The 23,721-nt window shown below is 34.5% G+C and overlaps 1 protein-coding gene across 4 annotated transcripts in view; it reads left to right on the top strand.

Moving 5' to 3' along the window:
* Positions 1 to 11,964: 11,964 nt before the first annotated feature.
* Positions 11,965 to 23,721, top strand: part of LOC149562223 (transcription factor jumonji (jmjC) domain-containing protein) — a 152,478-nt gene continuing 140,721 nt past the window's right edge. For 2 of the 4 annotated variants that reach the window (XM_089825763.1, XM_089825761.1), the window contains exons 1-3: positions 11,965 to 13,487; positions 21,192 to 21,249; positions 21,372 to 21,494. In XM_089825763.1, coding sequence (XP_089681889.1) covers positions 12,067 to 13,487; positions 21,192 to 21,249; positions 21,372 to 21,494 — 1,602 coding nt within the window. In that variant the 5' untranslated portion in view covers positions 11,965 to 12,066. The remainder of the gene's footprint in view (positions 13,488 to 21,191; positions 21,250 to 21,371; positions 21,495 to 23,721) is intronic. The other 2 variants (XM_089825762.1, XM_089825760.1) reach the window with 1 other exon arrangement.

Genomic DNA, 23,721 nt, shown 5'->3' with positions numbered 1-23,721 from the left:
TGCCAATGCATATGATGAAACATTATAATCAATTAAAATCATTTCATCCTTAAAATCTTGAACTCATACAATCTTTATTAGTCTGATGAAATCGGTCGAACCCCAAAGTGGGTCAGGCTAAAAAAAAAATTATTTTCGAACAACTGATATTGCAAACTAATACACCGATCGACTTGAACTGACTAAAATCAAATTTGAGCATTGAATCATCATTAAAACCTTATTTTATCACTGTTCTTTAAACTGTGATTTACTGACAAGAAGGCCTGATAATCAGCTTTAAAAATTGACATAATCGGCTTTAAAAATTGACATAAACACCTGGCCAGGTCCTAAAACTCTCGACCTCTGTTCCCTTTGACACATTCAATAAGCCTACCAAATCTTGTCACATGATGACATCAGGGTCAAAAGATATCGACCTCCGAAGTTGCCTACTTATAATTACCTGCAAATAAACATGTTAGAAAACTGGAAAATGCATTTGGAAATGGCTTCGCAAATTGGGCAAATGGGCACTTGAGATTCTGAAAACTGGGGCAACAATACATTGTCATGAGGAGAATGTAATTCTATGATTTGGGCTCATGAAGAATCATGGGATGCATTTGGCGAAGGTCTGAAGTTGGCTACTTGGATTTGCAGGACAATGATCATTAGTAAAAAAGTGTTTTTTTACGAATGGAAAGACCCTGGGAAAGTGTGCAAACAGATTCGTCAAGACTTGAAAACTAACACACTTGAAGTATTTTTAGAGTATAATGTAGGGGAACAAACCATTTGGTCCCACCAATCATGGACTCAAAGATATGACATCCCAAACAAGGCTCCCAATCAATCTGCACTTCTGATTACCAATGAAACTTTAAAAATTGCAAATGGAATCACATTTGAAAACTGATCAAATGGATTCGTCATAAGCTCAAATCAAGAACCTAGCATGTCTCTGACCCCTAGAATATGATTCAAAAGGAAATTTATTATTTGGGTCAATTGGTCAAAAGTTATAACTTGTCAAACAGGGCTACCTGAAAATATGAACAATATGCAGATGTATGAAAATAGAAAATCACCAACTTTGAAGGGTTCAAAACCTAGTCAAAAAGATTCAAAATGACTTGAAACTTGGAACATAGGTTCTTTGGTATGCATACTAAACATCCTAAAAGTGGTGAGTCATGAATCTTAATCGGGTAAAAGATATTCAAAGGCAAACTGGGCCATCTATCGTTGTTTGACACTTAGGCAGAAAATGCGGAACTGAAGACTGCTCAAAATAAAACTTCACAAAATGGCTCGAAATGTCAATTCATCATCATAGAACATATGCATAGGCTGAATGAAGGGTGTTAGAAACACAAAACACCACTTAGGCATTAATACAACAGTTGGGTACATATGCATGAAAAGCGTTCATAGGGGGGTCAAAGTGACACAAAATTTGGAATAGGCACTCAAAATGGGAATACAATTTTGAATGCCATCAGGAGTGAAGTATGAGTGAATTCACCCCATCACTAAGAAGCTCTGAGGATGTGGGTTAGTCGAGGGAGTTGGTTTTTCGATTGTAATCCAGACCCTGAAGTTTATCTATGAATGTATACATCATTACAACCTAGAAATAAGGCAGATTGTGCTACCTGATGATACAATATTGATTTCAATTGATAGGTAAACTGTGGGTACCAGAATGAGAGGAATTCTTAGACTTGACCTTTGAAGGACCTGTTTCTAAGTTCTCCACAAAGAAGATGATCTGGAGGAAAGAAATCATGCAAACATGGTTCTAGAAACCCCGAAGTGCTAAGAGTAAGGTTCCTAAGACCTTATTTGGGACCAACCTCAAAACAAAGATTATTGATATCCTAGTCCTCCTACATAGGTTGAAGGGTGAGGTAGAAGCTTTGAATTTTTTTGAGTAGTATTTCTTTTTAGTGCAAGCCATTTGCTCTAACACCCAATATATTGATTGGGCCCATGCGGTAAGTGAAATCCTATCCATGTTCTTTGTGCTGCAAAATTTCATAATACATTCTATATGTCCTCTTCCCTCATATATATGTTGGCCTCATTACAACTATGGCTAAGCCTCCCAAGAGTGGAGAATTTTCCTGATGATGTGAAATCTTATGAGTTTTACCCATGCTTATAGACAAAAAATAGCTATGCAGAGTATGTAAAAGTTAATGATGCACTCACTATGAGGATTTTTAGGGAGCTACAAGGATTTCTAGAAAGAAGATTTAGTCCTAAAGCCATGACAACCATCATCCAATTTGGGACTTGTTTCATCCAATTCTCATCCTTTTCTTATTTGTGTCTTGCAACTTTCGATGGTTTCCCCTTGAAGCTACCAAGATATCCCAATGACATGCTCATGCTGATCGAGATCATGCAATAGGCCATTCAAGTGAATGTGTTGAGTGGGAGCTTGAAGAAGAAGGGGTACAAATTCCCCATGAAGGTGGGGGCTTTCAACTGTGACACCTACTCTGATGCCAAGAACATGTTGAGGGTGTTCGAAATGAAATATAAGTTGGACATGCACAAAATCCTGAGACCTATGTTCGACCTCAATGGGTATGCAAGAGATGTTTTGTAAATCAAAAGTGTAATTAAGCATATTACCACCATTGAGGATTACTGTGCCAATTGCAAGAATGAGTTCAAGAGCTGTGATCGAGCCTTCGCCAAACTAACAATTGATCAGGTGAAAATGTTCAAAGTCAACATTGATGTGGAAGGAGTAGAGCATGATGGTCAAAACATGTATAGCAACACCTACTTGATAAAGCTTAGAGGCACTCCAATAAGCTTAGAACCTTATGAAGACACCAAAGAAGAGCTAGATATAATGATGGCTCAAATCTACAAGAGGACCAAAAAATGGGTCGAGTGGACTACAACTAGAAGGAGTCGGAGCAAAGGCACATCCACTCAAGCTTCCCTAAAGGTTGTGGCAGCTTCCTCTTCCCAAGGTGGTACATCAAGTACAACCTTATCTATTACCTAAGGGCGAACACAACCATCAGACGGAGGTGATCAACCTACCAACAAGAGCATTCCCCTCGCCAGAACTTGTCAAGATGGTTCTCTAACTATAATTGGAACTCCAATAGAAGCTGAGAAGAAGAAGGCTGCAGAATTAAAAGATGGTGTGGTCACATTTTCTCTCTCACCCCATAGCAATCTGATCCCATCTATGAGTGCAACATTACTCCTTCCAAGTAGTCCCCAATTGCAAGTAGTGGATCTTGGAGATGGTGGAAGCAGTGGGAGTGAGTCTATTGAGTCCGATGAAGCAACAAAGAAGACTACAGAGGTAGTGAAACGCTCAAAATCTTCAAAGGTCATCTCACAAGCCCTAAAGAATCCTTTCTCTTTGGACACAAAAACACTCACCCCGATCAAGAGAAAGATGTTTAGTATAGACACACTTAGGACTACATCCAAGGTGATTGATGCAGATTCATTGATGGAGGACACCTTGGACATAAAAAGAAAGAGGAGATAGGAAGGAGTTCCTAACAAAGAGACTTTATCTTTGGCTATCCACTCTAGATCAACACTGAGCTACGTCAAAAAGTAGAAGACCTTGTCAATTCTTGGATAAGATCCTAGCACAAGGCATCTGATGATGGAAATTGCCAAAACCAATAAAGAGGGAAGGATCAAAGATATGTCTGCAGATGATTTTGCCTTGCATTCTGTAGATACCAGGGAAGTTAGACATGACACCAAGGTTGGCCTATGGAAGTCAACAAATGATGTGATAGAGGGAGAACTTGAAAGCCTTAAATTATCAAAAGTTAGAATGAAGGCAAAAATTCATGAACTCAATGGCTTTATCAGGCAATTAATCACCTCGTTGGCAAACATCTCTAGAATGTCAATTACCAGTGGTCCTATTGCTATTGATGTTCAAGCACTCATCTCCCAACTATAAGAAGACAAACATTTTGGGCAGATTGGAAGTTGGAAGGACTTGCAATTATAGAGCAGATTAGCAATGCAATATCGAGGCTTGAAATAGAGAAGGACAATATTTCAGCCAATCGAGCCACCCTAGCAGTAGAGAAAGTTAAGAGTGAAGATTATATTTCCTTATTGAAGATGATTATTCATATGAAGGCTAAGGAAGTTGTGGAAATAAAGATTCTACCTAGGGGAGACGAGTCTCTATTTGAATGGCTCTAGAGCATGCAATTCAATTCTGAAATGATCCTGGCGGCAAAGGAAGGACTTAAAGAAATAGAAGCCAAAGTGAAAAAGGATCAAGACAGAGATTATGAACTCTTAAGAGGTCTACATACAGATTCCCAAACTAGTGGCCAAGGAAAGGGGATCATTGGAGTGGCTGTCATGTAGAAGAACTTCTCTAGTTACATAGATGGCTTGACAAAGATATCTTTTGATCACCGGAATAGAGTTTTCGAGCTCCAAAAACTTGGCAGGTGTGTACATGTGGCTTTGGAGGAGATACAGGAGCTATTAAATATCGTCAAAGATTTAGCCAGAGAACATTCCAAGTGGCTCTTGAGATACACCAATGTCCATGTTCATAGACATGAAGAATTGATTCCAATCATTTTCTCCGCCAAAGCTTATAAGGAAAAGTCAGAAAAGGGAAAGAAGGCAAAGTGATTCATATCTTGCCCTTTCATATTTTGATGTAATGATTGTAATAGACGAATTGGCGCCTTGACATTTGTCAATTTTGAGGAGATAAACCAATTTGAGTCCCTTTTGTAACGGTCATCTCAAAATCCTATATGTACTAAATAAAAATGCTAATAAATGGTTGACTAATTTCTTATGTGAAATACTTGATGTTGCAGAGACAATTCAATGGTATTTTGTGTCAATTATTTTTTGTTCCATTCTATTTATGTTAGTTTTATGTTGTCTCTTTCGCCTGAATTGAATCAAGGAATGAATAGAGTTTTATTCCCCTGTTTGAAACAATAAACTAAAGATAATAGTATTGTTATCATAAGTTAAAAGAGGAATTCCCTTTTATGCTTTCTTTCAAGTCAATCTTTCCATCTCTGTAGTTAGTTTCTTCCTGGTATTAGTTTAGTTTTTAAATAGCATACATTATTGAATAGTTAAGCTTTGTGGGTTCATAAGATGTGTGAATTTATAGACTTAACTAATCTTAAAATACCAACTCTTGCCTAAATTAGTGCAAATCACTATACAATAGGGAGATGTACCTAAGAATTCAGAGGGAAGTTAATCATTTCATAACAACTTTCCAACTATTGTAATCAGGTGTTGTTTACAAATTTGGGCATTTAAGAGTTAAATCGAAAGGACAATCTGTTTATCAACACTATAATACCTCTAGGTTTCTTTGTATATCAGACGGTATCATACTATGTTTCAATGTTTGGTCTTCATCACTGTTAGGGCTTTGGTTTATCCTTTTGTATCCATCCTTTTACCTTGCTTCTACAACTATCTAGTATAGATAGTTTCTTTTGTTCTGGGTGCATAGTTTAAAATATCACCCTTGATCATCAAACTACTACATATAATCATAGTTCCTAATGAATATAGTACTCTTTTTTTAATCATCTATCTTGTTTCTTGAAGTTTTTCATATCTGTTTCTTTCAATGTATGAAGAAAGGAAGAATTTGGATACTTACATCTTTAGAAACTTGTAATACCTTTTGTCAGTTTGTACTTTATTTATTTCAACCTATACAGGAACAATTAGAATCAGATTAAGATGTATAAAAGTCAAATGAAACATATAAGGAAACACATTTAGAAATTATAGTAAGCAATTAATAAGAGGAAATGGAAACATCTAATCACTCCTAACCCTTTCCAACATAGTAAGAGAGGCTACTTTTCAAATTAGCACTGTCAAAGTTCAAAATTACCAAATGGACACTAACATTACAAATTGATAAATAGAAATCAGTTGGAACTTTACTAACTATCAACTATCTCATATATTTTAAAAAAAAAAGTTTTAAAGTATGTTATAGAGAAGGTTTCTTCATTCAATCTTGCTTTTTCCATTCACTCTTTTGAACTCATATTACTGAAATCTTGTGGAAAGAAAAGTCTTCTTTGCTATGCAGGCTAGTATAGAAACATTATCCTCAGAGGCATATTTGACAAAAAAGTGTGGATCGGTTACATAAGTCTGAATTCAAAAAGATAAGTTGAATGCAAAAAGAAAAATTTCTCCTGTCAATGCAAGATCTAATAAAGTGGTCAATGTAAGATCTAATAAATATTGAGTATACTAGGGTATGCCCCTTTTAAAATATGTATAATATAGGACTTCAGTCCTAGGCAAGACTGGAGGTTTTCTTGCTTTGTTCTTTCCTAGCAGTGCCCGTTTGAACAGAGAACAATGTATCTATTTTTTAAATATTTAATATAATATAAAGGCTTTGGCTATTTACCGACATATATATATATATATATATATATATATATATAAAATTTATTTCCATATAGATCTAGTAGGGAAAAATAATTGAACTAGTCAAAATTGTTAAATTAAATATGGTTTTCTTTGCAAACCCTACTACGATCTTAAACTTCTAAAATTCTAATCTTTCAATAAGAGTTTTCGATTGTTTTCTCTCACAGACATTCCAATAACAAAAACAATAATTTATCAAACAAGGGTTTCAACCAAAATCGATCTTTGAAAATAAAATCCACAAACAAACATGAAGTATACAGAGAGAAATTTCAAAGCAATCTACTGTGAAAATTTTAACAAGATTGATATGATGCTAACTAGTTGAATGCTTAGAGATTGCAATAATTCTCGTCTCTTGAAACCCTTTTTAGAAATTTGCTCCTCCAAACTTGTGCGTGGAGAAATGAGCTCTAATTTGTTAATAAAGAGCTTTCTCCTTTAGTGTTTCGATTTTACAAACATGAAAAACCTTTATTATTATTATTTTAATTTATTTTAAAATCATGTGCAAACTTTTTGCGTTTTAATTAAAATAAATTTTATTTAATTTATCTCTCTTGGTTTTATTAAATAAAAAGACTCATTCAAAAGTATATTTATTAATAAATAATAATAATATTTGGAGTTCATTATTTAAAATGAAACTCCTAAATTTTTTTTTATTAAATTAAATAAATATTATTACGCAAAAATTAGAACTTTAATTAGATCTTTTAAATTTAATTCTTCTATTTAATTAATTTCTCAATTAATTAAATATAATAAAAAAATGATTTTTCTTTATAAACTTTTCTTTAACTAAATTGTTTAATAATATCTTTATTTGATTTAATTATAGCTGAAAATCATAACAGACCCACAAATTTGATAAGAAAACCTATCTAAAAGACAAAGTACAGATTCAAACTCAAGGGTCAAAATCTCAAACTCATGTCACTTTGATGAATTTAGAAAGTTGAATAAATTAGAAACTTGTCCTATATTCTAGGACAATTGGCTTAGGTTTAGGATTTGGACTTGAGAACTATCTCCCCTCTTTACCATTGAGATACTATGATAGGGCACACTCATCTTAGCAATTTAGGGAAGTTGATGCCCGGTACCTACAATCTTTCTAAAATTTGAACATGTACATATACATATAAATCTAAACTAAATAGGCAATGATGAGGAGTGGTGCATCGTGTAGATCCCGACTAGTAGGTGACTACAACTCCCTCCCTCAACCACATCAAAAATGTCAAACATAAAGTAAAACATTCATGTACACCATACACATGCAAGTATGGGGTAAGTTACCATAGAAAATTGCATATAAATCATCAATCTAACTATCATCATGAAATAATTGAAATCATTGCATGAACATACAAAGCATCATCATCAAAAGAATAAACATGAACACATAAAATAGCCGAGTATCAAGTAGCTCATCAAGTATATAAATTGAGTATGAAATAACATCCAATCAAATCAAGTAACTGAGTACCACTAAATCATAAAACATAACCATAAAGTTGGCCTAAAAGAATTAAACAACACAACATGAAAAGTAAACTAGGGGTAGGCATTACAAAACTCTTCTAACATAGTTGTAATGTTTTGTATTATGATGTGGTCTATTGATTTACAATTTTTCATCAATTATATACAATAAACAACAATGTCTAGAACTCAACAAAACTATGCATTATAAACACATATATAATCTATTTCAGTCTTAGTGATCAATCAAATCTATTTTAGGCTCAACATTACAAAATTAGAAAAACATGATATTGCAAACCTGGGCTTATATGATGCATATAACTTGGTACAAGTCAATACATATCTTCACATTCAATTTGTCCCAACACCAAAAAGATTTTTTGAGAATACAATAATTCCTTGACAAGGACATTTGAGGTCTCCAAATATAGCTTAAACTCTATAGATTGCTTGATTCACTACCTAAACTTCAACCTTATTGGTTGGTTCAATACTTATAAAAACTTCAACACTAATTACCCAATAGTTGGCAAGTAAAGATGACACTTTAAACATAGTTACAAGCTTAGTGAAACTCATCACACAATTTTAGCAATCATCTTGATGCTCCCAAAAATAGTTCAACCAACATGTACAATCTCTTAGAGAAGTAAATGGAAACATATCTTTAATATAAGCAACCTCTCAATTGTCTCAACCAACAAAAACAAATAATTGAACCAAAACAAAATGATTTAAAGCAAAAGCTCACTAATATAACTTCCTAGAATCTGGAAATAAAATATCAAATCTGCACAATCTTCATATTTTTCCTTGAAGGTCAAAAATGAATCTCAAGACCATATCATTCAATGATGTCAAGATTAATAACATACACAATATGTGTCCTCCAAGCTTTAGAGAGAAAACTCCAATTCTTAACCAATTTCTGCAAGAAATCCAAGAGTGTTAAAAAGAGAACGCTTCGTTCCTTTTTACACATTTTCTTATGGGTTCACTCACTTGATTCATCAATGTAGGATAAAGAAAACATAATATTAATTTTTTCCTCCTATTTTCCCATAACTCACTATTTTTCTATGACTCCTAATTTTTTGTGAGTTCTTCCTTCTTAAATATTTCCTCTTTACATTTCATATCTCCAATGTGTTATACATGAAGGGGAATCATTTAGTTTAACATTTTCCACAAACTATAGATTATGCATTAATAAAGTTAAACAAATTAAATTTACTTTATAAAAAGCTTTATTAACACACAATAAACTAGTAGTCGCATGCTTTTGTACATGCAACGAGTGCGCTGATAGGAGATGAGATTTAAGAGAAAAACGTAGAATGAACATTAAATAATGTAAATAGAATTTAAAAAAAAATGAAAATACAAAAATAAAAAAGTTGAAGATTAAAACATAGATATAAAATTTACAATATTTATGAAATTTGAATATTGCTTAAGAAACATGTTCAATAATTTCAAGATTTTACAATTAAATTCGATTTATCAAATATGAAAAAAAAATTATTTAAAAAAAACCTATCAAAAATTCTACTACAAAAAATTAATAAGAGAAATACAAATAAATAATATGAAAAAAATAATGACGTCTCTAACAAATATTCTATTGACTAAATAAATTATAGAAACTGAAAAAATTAATTTTTAAAAAGAAAATACTAAAATAATACAAAAAATAATTTAAATTAATATAAAAACTAAAACCTAGATCAATTAAAAAAATTGAAAGTTAAATAAACAGAGATAACAACATAAGCTAATGTGGAGATCAAAGTAATTATTTTTTAAATAAATAAGAAAAGAAAGACAATAGTTAAAAGTAGATATTTAAAATATAATCTTATGTGAACAAATTAGATTATTAATAATTTTCAATTTAAATAACATAATATTTACTAAAATATTTTAAATAGATTAATAAATATTATTTATTTAAATTAAATTTATCAAATATGAAAATAATCATTTTAAAATCTCATCAAAAAATCTATAATGAAAAATTAATAAGATACAAAAAATGTCTAACAAATATTCTATTGACTAAATAAATTATAGAAACTAAAAAATAATATTTAAAGAAAAAATTAAACTAATCTAAAAAAAATTAAAATTAAAATTAATTTTAAAAATCAAAAGTTAAATGAATAGAGATCACAGCATGAGCTAAAAACTCATCAAAAAATCTACTATGAAAAATTAATAAGAGAAAAAAGAGTCTAACAAATATTCTATTAACTAAATAAATTATAGAAACTAAAAAATAATATTTAAACAACACAATGGTAACTTGTGAGCCTCTCATGTGGGAGGTTTTGGGTTCAAATTTCCTTACACATAAAAATAATTAATTACAACAAATAACAATAATTAATCTAGGCTTTGACTGTTTACAATTAAAAAAAAAAACAAACCAATATTTGAAGAAAAAATTAAACTAATATAAAAAAAATTTAAAAAAATTTAAAAATTAAAATCTAAATTAATTTTAAAAATCAAAAGTTAAATGAATAGAGATCAACTAATGTAGAGATCACAACTAATAAATAGAGAAAGAAAAACAATAGTTAAAAGTGGAGATAAAAACTAATAAATATCAAAACAAGAGTTAAAAGTGGAGTGAGATAAAAATTAGCCAGAAAATAATTAACGGGAAGGATTTGCAATTTTCTAGCCAAATTGACAACTTGTCCGTCAAAAATTTAATTTCTGTGAACAAAGTTCCCACAAATAGCCTATCGGCTAAATTATATCAATGATAAATAAATGACCCTGTTGATATTGAGCAATTTACCATTGACATACCACTCCATTAGAAGTCCAAACATAGTAACTATGACTTACTATAAATAGTAAGTATGCTCAAAACTACCTCAAAATCCTTTAGAATGTTTTGCCACTGAAACTTCTTAGGCTAAATATCATCAAGGTCCTTTAAAAGTCTTATAGTTAAATGGGACATTACAAGCAGCACCCCCTCTCCATATTTATTAATCATTCTCTAATTTTATCTATTTCGAATCACTCTATTTGTTTCTCTATCTCTTCCTCTTTGTATATGCTTATATCTTTATCCCTCTGTCACTCCATCTCACAATCTATATGTCTACCTATATTTACCTCTCCATCTTCCTCTAGATATCTCTCCCCCTTTCCATTTCTCACTTTCTTTATCTCTTTATTTACCACTTTCTATCTCTATCTATTTCTCTACCTCCACCCCACACCTTCCTCTCTAGTCCTTGGGCTTTATAGATGACTCCCTCTCTATCCATCTTATTTCTCCCTCTCCCCCACTCTCCCTCTTCTTAGACCCCACTCTCATTATCTCTCTATCTTTTTCTATCCCTACATATCTCCCTACCTCTATATTTTTTTAATATCACTTCAAATCTCTTCCTTTATATAACTATCTATTCCACTTGCATTCTCTCCCTTTCTGCATCCCTTCCCTCTTCATGTCCCTCTCTTCCATCTCTCTCTCTCTCTCACATATATTTTCTTTTATCTCCCCTTGTCCATTTTTCCATGTTGCAAACATAATCTCAACATGTGAATAATAGTATCATTCCGATTAAGAGGTTTTGTTATATCAATTTTGAATCTTTTTAACTAAACACATAGTTAATTTGAAGCTATCTTTTTAACTAAACACATAGTTGAATTGAAACTATCACTTCTCTATCAAGCCTTTTTTGTGTAACTAATAGACAATTTTTCCTTACCTGACCTTCCTACTTATGTGGCCAACACGGACATGAATTGGTAGATTTTTGTAGTCCTAATCCCATCCCTCACCCTTTCTTATGTAACTGCTGAACTTTAGACATCGTAAAATTTAATAACATCCAGAAACCCAAACGATTTGCAAAGTTGAAGAGTGCCCCAAGCTAGACTGTGAGAAAACAAATCAACCTACTGAAAGTACAGGAAATCGAAAGGGCGATAAAACAAAGAAGCATGTCAAAGCACAGGAAATCGGGTTGACACTTTCCCGTTAAGGAAGGAAAGGAGTAGGGATAGGATCTAATTACCCGCCGAGGGCTACAGAGTTGGGAGCTGTACCTTTGCTGCTGGCAGAGCCCTTACTCTTACAAATCTATTGATTATATGGTGATCAGAAGATTGTTGCCGAGTGGGAGTGGAAGAATGAGGAGAGGCAGGGGCGGAGACAAGGTAGGAGATGGGGGAGGAAGCGGAGAAGGAGTAGGAGAGGGTGGGGGAGAAGGGGCCGGTTTGAAGTTGCCGCAAGCGCCTGTGTTCCACCCAAGCGAAGAGGAGTTCAGAGATCCGCTAGCATTTATAGAGAAAATTCGAGGGGAGGCGGAGGCGTATGGAATGTGCAGGATCGTCCCGCCGGAATCATGGAAGCCGCCATTCGCACTGGACGTGCAGAAGATGGCATTTCCGACAAAGATGCAGGCTTTGCACCACCTGAGCCAGCGGCCCTCCACCTGCGATGCGGACACCTTTCAACTGGACTACGCACGTTTTATGGAGGAGAGGGGCCAGGCGGGAGCACTCCCGCCGCAGCCCTCGATACAGGGACAGCGCGTTGATTTGTGCCAGCTTTATAACGCCGTGAAGCGATATGGGGGGTTTCGCAAGGTGCTTCAGTCCAAGAAATGGGGGGAGGTGGTCAGAATTCTCAATCCCGCGGCGCAAAATTGTACCCAATTCAATTCTCTTCTTACCGAGGTCTACAGGAAGCACTTGCGTGCTTACGAGATTTATCAAATGCGCAAAACTTCGGCTTCCGGCAACAAGGGGCGGAGGCTTGGAGGCGGGGCGAAAAGGAGGAGGAGCAATGTGGTGGCGGAAGAGGGAGGGGGATGTTGCGAGGACAGGGGTGGGAGGAAGAGGAGGAGGATTGATGTGGTGGCGGAGGAAACGAAAGCGAAGCCGGCAGATCAGATATGCGAGCAGTGCAAGAGCGGGCAGCACGAAGAAGTGATGCTTCTGTGTGACAGGTGTGACCGGGGATGGCATGTGTACTGCCTATCGCCGCCGCTGAAGGACGTGCCACAGGGGAATTGGTACTGCTTCGATTGCCTCAATTCGGAATCGGATATCTTTGGCTTCACTCAGGGAGACCTCTATTCTCTCCGCTCTTTCCGAGCTTTCTCAGAAAAGTTTAAGCGTAAATGCTTTGGCACAGCTGCTAACAGTGTCAGTCATGGTCAAATTGAAGATCGCTTCTGGGAAATTGTAGAACGATCGGGCACCGAGGAGAGGTGGAGAGAGGTAGAAGTTATGTATGGCAGCGATTTGGATACATCTTTGTACGGCAGTGGGTTTCCTCGTTCCAATGACAAGATGCCCGACCATGTAGATCCTAAACTGTGGGAAGAACATATAGCTAGCCCCTGGAATCTTAATAACTTTCCAAAACTAGAAGGTTCCATGCTTCGCCTTGTGCACGATAATATTGCAGGTGTTATGGTTCCTTGGCTTTATGTGGGAATGCTGTTTTCCTCCTTCTGCTGGCATTTTGAAGATCACTGTTTCTATTCTATCAATTATTTGCACTGGTATGCTTCTTATCATCAACAGCTATCTTTAGCTTCTGTATTAGTTTTTCTCCAGTGCCCTTTATTTGCAAAATTGTCACATGATTTATGAATGAGATAGCTTCGAATGTCTAGACATGACAAACGACAAAAAAAGGAATTCAGAGATTGGCTTGACAAACGACAAGAAAAGGAACTTAGAGATTGGCTTCAAATAAATTTGAATTTTCCTCTAACTGGATAACATATATAGATCTATTCAGTCTGAGAAACATATTAACCTCTTTATGACCGTCAGCTTTAAAGAAATTTGAATGTTTCTTTAAATGAATAGCATATCCAGACCTCTGCAGTCTAAGGAATACATTAACCTCTCTGTGACCGTGGACGTCATGAGTAGTTTCCTTTAACATGTTTTACTCTTAAAGTATGCATGTAATGAAAGAGATTGCGGTGCAAAGGACAATGTTACAACTTTTGAAAGTTTTAGAATATGTTTTATTGTTGACTGAAACATCATACATGCTAAATGGCCATGGAAAAATCTTCTTCAAGAGTCAGTGGCAGACTCTTGTCTCTTGCTGCAAAGCATTCTAAAGAAGGGTACACCCTTCTCTGTTCTTTTATGGACTAATTTGGCTTCCTAGTCATTAACATTTTGAAGATCCAGGGAGGGTCTTAGCAGCAGCGAATTGTTTTGAAGAATTTGTGACCAAAAGACATCAGTTAGACAATGACCATCAAGGGAGGGTATTGGAATATTATAATGTTTCTTTAATGGTCATCTTAGTTAGTCTTTAGTTTATTAGGTGATTTCTATTTCCCTCTTTAGTTCATGATTGATTCTTTTAGAAACCTCGTCTTTGTAAATCTATATAAGGAGCTCTTATCTCCTTTGTTTAATATAACTACAACATCGATTTACCATAACAGTAACATCAAAACAGGATATTGCACAGAACCAAAAACCTGACGCTACAGCCAACCTTTCAAGCTCCAAAGGCGGTGATGCTTCACGGGAGGAATGATTTGAACAGTCACACAAATACGTATTGTAGAGATGCCAAACTTGATGCTACTGGATCACTCCAACACATAGTGATGAGTCTACAATATTTTATATTGAGACACCAGCTGCGAGCACATGTGACACTACGAAGATTGAGAGTTACACAACTGTGTCTCTTGGAATTCCAAAATGCTATGCATCAAGTGAAGACACTAGAATGATGTGAAGACTTGTTTTGGAAAATATCTTCTAGTTATCAATTGATAAGGTTAAGGTGCTTTCTAATGAATGGTTCATAAAGCTCAACACTTGGTGAAGGTTTTGCAAATGGGGCTGCAAGTAGAGTGGGTTTAACGATGGAGAAAACTTTGTAGTTGAGCATGCATTATCTAGAGTTGTACTGGGATGGTGACTTTCTTGGACATTTTGGTGCTTCACCTCTATCAGCATCACCTAGATCCATTGAGTGTTAAGTATTCCATTCATTCTCACAAGCGATACTCATGAAACATGGGTTAATGAGTTTGACTCGAAACCTACATAGTTGAATCTTGAGAGCAATTAATAGCAATATCACAATTTGACATGCTATGGAAAATATCTCCTACTTATTAGTTGATGACCTTAAGGGGCTTTCTAATGGATGTTACATAAGGCACAACACTTAGTGAAGGTTTTGCAAATGGGTTGCAAGTAGAGTGGGTTTGACCATGGGAGAAATTATGTAGTTAAGTGCACTCAAGCTGGAGTACTATCGGGATGGGTGATCTCCTGGGAAGTCCCCGGTGCACATAGATCCAATGAGTGCTAAGTGTTCCATTCATTGTTATGACAGATGGGTTCATGTGAACCACTACTCTTGAAACATAGGTCAATGAGTTTGACACAAAATCTACGCAGTTGTATCCTAATAGCAGTATCACAATTTGACGTGCTGTGAAAATATCGCCTACTTATCAAAAACTGAATTACTATTGATAGATACAAATGTTAAAGTTTGTAGCTGCGATAGAGATCTTTATCTCTCGAAATCTGGACATTATTAGGGTTATTGTCATCTTCAGCTGAAAAGGACACTTAAGTTTAATTTATAATGTTAAATTGAGGCATGGAAACTCAAAGAGGAGTTATTGTGTATGTAATAAAGAATCTTGTTTTGGGAATTTGGAGAGACCTTCGGTTGGAATGTGAAGAGTCTCTCCTTAAGTTATTTATATCGCATTAAGCGATAGGTATTGTACACTTGAACTTTTATTATTAATAAAATAATCTTTTGTTGTGTGGCTGGGTTTTTTCCCTTCATTTTAGAAGGGTTTTCCCAGTATATCTTCTGGTGTTGATTTCCTCTCTAATTTTTCTTTATTATTGTATTTCATTTTAGTTTTTGGGCTAGTTTTAACATGGTATCAAAGCCTAGTTGTTTAGTGCCTTCCATCTAATCTATCATGGGCAAATATGCGTAAATGATGCTCAGATTTATTATCAATTAGGAAGGATTCCTTGATCTCTAATAATTATGTAGTCTCTTATTAAAATTTCAATATCAGGCATCTGCATTTTTGTTTTATATTGATTTCATATGGTGTAATGATAAGTCTTTTCATATTCTTGTACAAGATGGGATCGCGGTTGGCAATAATTTGTTGTGTACAGTCACTAACAAATATGAGATATGTGGAAAATGACTCAAAGAAAATTATCATTTTTTTTTCCATTGCCGCATTCAAGGATCTTCGTACTTCTCTCTTAGATTTATATATTGATGGCATGGACTCGTTTTTGGGGATGATGGGACCCATAAAGTAACCAATTGTCTAAATATGCTTCTTTGTCCTAATCTACCTGCGATCTGTCTCTTGTATCATCAGAATTTTCACTTCATTTTTATTGATATTCTTGTTGCATTGTGTTGTGTTGTGGAAAGCAGCTCAAATCCTCACGACACCTTTCATCTAATTCGAGCTTCCAGGATTTGGAATCTGCGTGGCCATTGAGTTTTATAAGAGAGGATGACAAAACTCATCTCAAGCCATCGATTTTAGATCAAAACATTGGTTTCAATTTTTGGTGCATGTATGTAGTCAATATCTTCAAAACTGATAAACACTACTAGCATTGCTATGTTGACATGTTCCTCAATGTCAGTTTTTTCCTGATGTGAGTGCTAGCGTGGTAGTTCTAGTGATCGAGTAACAGTCAATATAATCTCACTATCATTGCCAAAGGAGAGGCATTATGTTGGAAGCTCATTGGTGGTCAAGTATCAAAGAAATATGGCAATGATCGTATATTGTCTCTTCAGTGGGAGGCCTGCACAAAGTCATCATTTTCTTTGTCTTATTTGCATTCAAGTCCGAATTCTTGTTCTGGTGAGTTGGCATCAACTTTACGATCTGGCTCTTTAGTTTTCTTGCTTCTCTTGTAACCCAATTTGGTTGGTCTTCTTGTTCGGCTTTGTTCTTGCTCCGAAGATTTCAGTCTATCACTTTTCATGGTTAATGAGCGTATTCTGGTGAAGAGGGGAGTGACTATAGATATGTTGGAAAGTTGCAAAGTGCAAGTCTGTTGTTGGGGTCGAAATCCCTCTTTATCGTCTCTTCTGCTGTGATTAAGACTTTTTTTGTTGTTGGGGTCGAAATCCCTCTTTATCGTCTCTTCTGTTGCGATTAAGACTTTCACAGTCATGGGGGTCTAAATGGTTTAACAAATTAAATTTTGGAGCAATGCATTCTACCTAGCCACATAGCCAGATTAGATGCGATCATATTTTAGTCAGATAAGTATTCTTTTGGCTTTTATTATTATTTTTTTGCTGGTTGAAGGATATACGTTTTTTTTTTGTCGTTGACACTCCTGCTATTTTCAATTTATTAAAACCGTGTGCCTCTCTAGAAAGCACTGTCATTTGGTCTTGTGCTATCAAAGACTATCGTCAGGCTTTTCTCTCTGTAGTGGATCTCCAATATTGTTTGTGAGAGAACAAAAGAAATCGTGTTAAGTCTATCTTGTGTTTGTGCAAGACAATCACTTTTGTACATTTCATAATACGATTGTGCTGAAGGAAATAAGGCGGAGTTATTTTGTCAAGTGTGATTTTTAGATTGTAATTTTAATTTTTTGAGATTTGTTTCTTATATTATTGTGAAATTGTGCAGAAGAGGTTAGCAGAGGATGGCTTTGGGGAACCTTTGTCTAATGCTTTATATGAGATCTATACACCCAAAGGTTTCAGGCATTCTGATCTAGAAACTTCCGATAGCCCTAGAGATATGAAGGAGAAATGTTTGATAGTTCAAGAAACCTCATTGGAGGGGGGGTTGCAAGTGCATGTCTATCTAATGGTGAAAGGGGCATGCTAAGATGTGAAGGATATTCCTAGCAGTGGAAGACATGGGACTGACAGCAAGGGAAATGGTGTAAAAACATGGTTGAATGCGATTGGACTTGGTAGATATGCTCAAATTTTCTAGAGGCATGAGGTTGACATGGATGTCTTGCATTTTCTCACCTTTGATGATCTTAAGGAGATGGGGATTAATGTTGTTGGTTCTCGGCGTAAAATATATACTTAAGCAACTTGGAAAGAGTTCTGCAGAATAATTTGATTCGCTGCAGGATGGCTTTAGTTCTCCATTCACCAGTGGGTTCATTGGCGAACCTCATCTCAACGAAAATTGTAGTGATGTGATAAGTGCTAGCGAACGTTAACTATCACTTGTGTTTGGCAGAATCAAATACTATTAAGGAGCCACATTAGTTATCTTGTGAAGGTTATTTTAATTCTGCAATGGTGGATTGAACTTTGAAACCTTTGTCTGGATATTTGAAAATGGTTGGAGGTATTGATGCATGTCTCTGTGTGCTGAGATTCTTCTTGAGGAAGATTAACCAACGTAAAGATATGTATTCTAGTTTTGTATAGTTCAGGAATTTTATCCTACTAGAAATAGTATTGATATTTATGCTAGATTTATCTCTCTTGGTGTTAGGATGCAACAAGATAAGGATTATAGCTCCAGAGGGAGATGTTGAGCTTTAGAGGGAGATTTTAGGTTCAGAGAGAGGCTTCATTATTAAGAGGGAATGCTTATGGAATCCCCTTCATTTTCATATATGCTTGTTGTATTTATAAAATTTGAGACTTAAATGGAATAAAGTCTTAGTTTGTTATTGCCTATTCTATTCTTGTGTGAATAAATGAGATTGTAAGATCAGCTACGATAACTCTTTCACTATGCAATAGTGAACATCATGTTGAGAGAGTCCATGATGTCATCATGTTGAGAGATTCCGTGATGGGAGTTGGATGTCATGTTGAGAGATTCCATGACAATTCACATTGAGAGAGTCCGTGAATAAAGGCTTAGTTGTGAGCCTTACAAATATTTTCATGTTGAGTGATTCCATGAATATGACTCATTGTTACAAGTTTTCATGTTGAGTGATTCCATGAATATGAGTAATTGTTATAGGTTTTCATGTTGCGTAATTCAATGAATGTGACTAATTGTTATAGGTTTTCATTTTGAGTGATTCCATGAATATGACTTCTTGGTACAGGTTTTCATGTTGAGTAACTCCATGAATTATGTTTTGAATTTGTCTGATCAGAATTTATCATTGACATTTTTTGTTTGCGGCTTTGTGTGACTATTCAGCTAAAGATCTCTCTCTTGCTAAGAGGGAGTGTTAAAGTTTGTAGCTGCGATAGAGATCTCTCTCGAAATCTAGACATTATTACCGTTATTGTCATCTTCAGCTGAAAAGGACACTTAAGTTTAATTTATAATATTAAATGTAATGACATGTGTCATTCAACATGCATTGAGGCATGGAAACTCAAAGAGTTGTTTTTGTATTTGTAATAAAGAATCTTGTTTTGGGAATTTGGAGAGACCTTCGGTTGGAATGTGAAGAGCCTCTCCTTAAGTTATTTATATCGCATTAAGCGATAGGTATTGTACACTTGAACTTTTATTATTAATAAAATAATCTTTTGTTGTGTGGCTGGGTTTTTTCCCTTCATTCTAGAAGGGTTTTCCCACGATATCTTCTGGTGTTGATTTTCTCTCTAATTTTTCTTTATTATTGTATTTCATTTTAGTTTTTGGGCTCTAGTTTTAACAACAAATTGATAGTGAGAAATGAGGGCTTGTATTCTACTAAATAAATAATCTGTTTTCATTGTTACAACCAGTTTTATAAATTTCAAACAGTAAATTTTGTTAACCTCAAAGACCTTTCATGATAATCAGTATGCTAACCCTCTGTAATTTTGAATATCCTATAGCAATGCATAACAAGAAGTGTCATTAATTATTAGCTAGTCTGATTATCTTTTTAATTTTGTTTTGGATGACTACTAATTCACTTTTTGTTGCCAAGTGAAGACAATCCTTATAAATTCCCATCAAGAAATGTCATTGACTACTAAATGTTTTGACCATTTTCAAAATCATTTTTAGATCACTAATAATTCATTTTCTATCATCAATGCGGCTTCCTGTTTTTGTGTCTTTCTCTAAACAATAATTTTTCTTTTTAATTTTATTTTATGTGACTACTAATTTACTTTTCCTTGGTAGTGTTGACAATTTCTATAACTATTAAATGTCATTGACTACTAAGTATTTTGACTATTCTCATAATAATCTTCATCTCTCTAATAATTCACTTTCTATCATCAATCTGGCTTCCTGTCTGTGCATCTTACACTTATCAACAGTTTTTCTAAAACCTATTTTCTGAAACTTTTCTTGGGCTAGAAATGGAAATCAAGAACTGTTGGATGGAACGTATTGAAAAGGCTATACATAGGTCGGATTGTTGAGGGTTGCCACAAGTCATTGCAGAGAACTCATTTTTTACTCATTGCTGCCTATTTTTGCTATTTTTGCTTGATTGCTTTGCTATTAAGAGTATTGTCTTTTATTTACATATTTATCAGGATCCTTAAACTAGCTCCTGGTTTTGTAGGGTTTCTTTTCACACACTTGGGTTTGATGTAAAAATGGATGGTGTATGCATCCTTAATAGCTGATATGTCGATTCCTGCTTTGTTTTCAGCAGAAGCTATTAATATTCCATGTTATTGAGCTGCCTTATATCTTTTCCTTATGGGGCATTCAGTTTTAAATTTTAAAAATTTCTAGCCTTTTCTGTGGATAAAAAGCTATTTTTCTTATGTTGAATCTTTTGATGACTCTCATTTATGATCATTCTCTCTACTATTGCAGTACTTTGCTTTTTACCTCAACTGTTGTCCTCAATTTTTGCAAAAAGCTAGCAAACTCTCTGTTGCCTGTTTTTCACTTCCTTAAGAATCCCTGTTGAATAAGTTTGCTGGATACCTTTTATTGATAGTGGAAGTCAGAAAGGACTTAAGATGGGCCTCATATCATTGATCCTGTATTGTGCAATATATTTAATCATTTAATGGTTTTTACATTTACATTGATTTCCACAAAAGTATTATCATCCTAAAAGTTGTCACTAAACTTTCTAAAACTGATGTGGTTCTGTAATGTTTGTTGCTGATTTACGCAAATATTCAGTTGTTGAAGAGCATTGTTGATTATGAAGTTCATCTATTTATATAATTGAACAATTACATGGTAAATAAAGTCCTCATGCCTGCATCTAGTTGTAGCAAAGTCCTTATACAGGTGCAATGTCATTAATGAAAGTTTCCTTTGTGTTCTTTATCTCTATTGAAGGGGCGAGCCAAAATGTTGGTACAGTGTTCCAGGGTCTGCAGCTGAAGCTTTTGAACAGGTGACAATTTAAAACTTTTGACATTATATATTACATGTTACATGGAGTTTGTTGCATTAGGTTTACTTCCACGTTATGCACAGCAGATTATAGTATTCTTGTTTATTCTTATTAATGTGCAGGTCATGCGGAAAACATTTCCAGATTTGTTTGAAGCACAACCAGACCTCCTCTTTCAGCTAGTCACCATGTTAAATCCAACTGTCTTGAAACGAAACGGTGTCCCTGTTTTTACCACATTGCAGGTCTGATTTGAATATCGCATGTTTATAATCATAATGGTGATTTCCATATACGATATAAAAAATTCGTGACATTTTATATGGGTGTAAAAAAGGCATTTCTTATATTTTTGTTTTATTTCTTTAATCAACTAATCATATTTTCAGTTTTGAGTAATAAGCTTGGACGAGTTTGGATGGAAGATAAACAGAAGATTATGCTAAAAGTAGTATGCATGAGAAGTTTGCCTTTTTTAATCATAAACTTTTCTGCTATACTATAAGTCGGTTGCTATAAAAGCAGTTTGTTTTTATGATCATCTCATTTTTGATGTTCGAAGATCAAATTAGGATGTCTTAAGGTTATCTTGTATTTGGTTTTCTTGTGTGATAAATACGTGCTCTATTCATTTCCTTTACTATTTGGGGGAGTTTGGGAGTAGTAAGACTTACATTTTTTCTGTATGCATAATGATGAGCAATGTTTGTATCTGAGTTGATTTAAATTTAGATCAGTTGTAGATATCAGCCTGTCACATATTGAGAACCATAATTAGTATTGATTATGACAACAATGTTTCGGGTTGAGTTGATGCTAGTGTGATAGGATAGAGATGCAAGCTAAACACATATTGAAAAGTTTTGAAATATCAGGAAAATGGTAGTTGTTACAAAGACATCATCAAAGGCCATCATGAGAAAGTAACACACAATTGAATGTTTGAAAATTGAAACATACATACAAATTACATTGCATGAAACATCAAGGTAAAACAAAACCTTGCTGCATAACATTCAAAATTAGCTGATGAGTTCAAATACTATGTTGAAGCTTGTTACAAGTTCTGGCTGTGTTTATGTATTTGGAAAAGGCAATATATGAAACAATAGGCAATATATGAAACAATTTCACTGAGTGAATGAATTTCAAACTATAGAATAGTACATTTTATGTTGCAGAAGCAAACGTAACAATAAATAAGTTAGCCAGTAAAAAGGAATATAAGTTATGATTAGCCATGAATTAAGATAAATAATTCTCATATTATTGAGCTGTTGACTAATGATAATTTTTATAATCAGTATAATAGCAGGAACAAGTGAAAAAGGAGATGGTGCATTTCTGGGAGTAAAACAAAGGAAATAGCACAGAGTGTTAGATAGAATTTCAAATAGCGAAGGAAATGATCGAGAAACCATACATGGGAGAAATAGAATAGGGATGGGAAGTGTGAGGAATCCCACAAGAATGGTCAATATGCACGACCAAAGTGGATTTTAGAGAAGAAATAATAAAGGACTAAACAAGAAATGTGAGGTGCCGTGAAAAAATGTGGATAATAGTAAAACAAATTAGGAACTATTATAGAAGTACAATGTTTTTGAAGGATTCATAGGTTATTGGCCTATTCTAGAAGAATTATGTATTTAGATAGAGAACAAAGGGAAAGAAGTTTGGAAGTAATATCTTTTTTCTTGGTAATAGTAGTGTTTTTAATTAAATTACTAAAAATTACAACTTTGAAAGAGTTTCTGAATTCACACCCAAAAAAGCCTTCCCACCCAACCAATCGAAAACCTTAGATAATTCCATTTTGTTCACCTATACACCCCCCAAAAAACCCTAACTAAACCCTATAATTACATCAATGAGCCAACATTATTGGTTTATTACAATTTTGCAAATATAATTGAGTTGGGCAATCCACACATTGCAGAATGAGACACCAAAAATTAACAGAGTCTTCACACCAAGTTGGGCAATCCACACATTGCAAAAACACAAAAATTACAATTCAACATTTAAATTGGTAGAAAGGCGCCCTCATTGTGGTGTTTGTCGTTCACGAGCTCGCCCACCTTGTCAATTCTATCTACATCACTATCCACATCCATTGGCGCCTCATCATGCGCTCTTGCCTCGCCCTCTGCAACACCATCCTGACTAGTCTGGTAATCTACACAATCCCTCTCAACAGCCCCAATGCCCATCCATTTCCTCTTTGGTGACCTTTGTCTCCTAGGGACTTGCACAATGTTAAGACTTTCAGTTTGCCTTAAATGTTTAATTTCTTCATCCTATCCTCTAATGGTCTAAACACAAAGAATCCTTGTCCAATCCTCACTTACCTCCTTGAATCTTCTATGTTGTTTCCCTTCCTCTATCATTTCTATGTTGACCGAATCATGTATAAAATTCATTTTGACCTCACCCACCAAGGGATCTAAATCCCTTAAGAAATCCACTGGA

Source organism: Cupressus sempervirens, chromosome 4 (genome assembly GCF_028749045.1).
Source record: "Cupressus sempervirens isolate cs-2001-9-10 chromosome 4, ASM2874904v1, whole genome shotgun sequence".
In the NCBI taxonomy this organism is placed as follows: Eukaryota; Viridiplantae; Streptophyta; class Pinopsida; order Cupressales; family Cupressaceae; genus Cupressus; species Cupressus sempervirens.
This window is presented reverse-complemented; position numbering and strand designations above follow the sequence as displayed.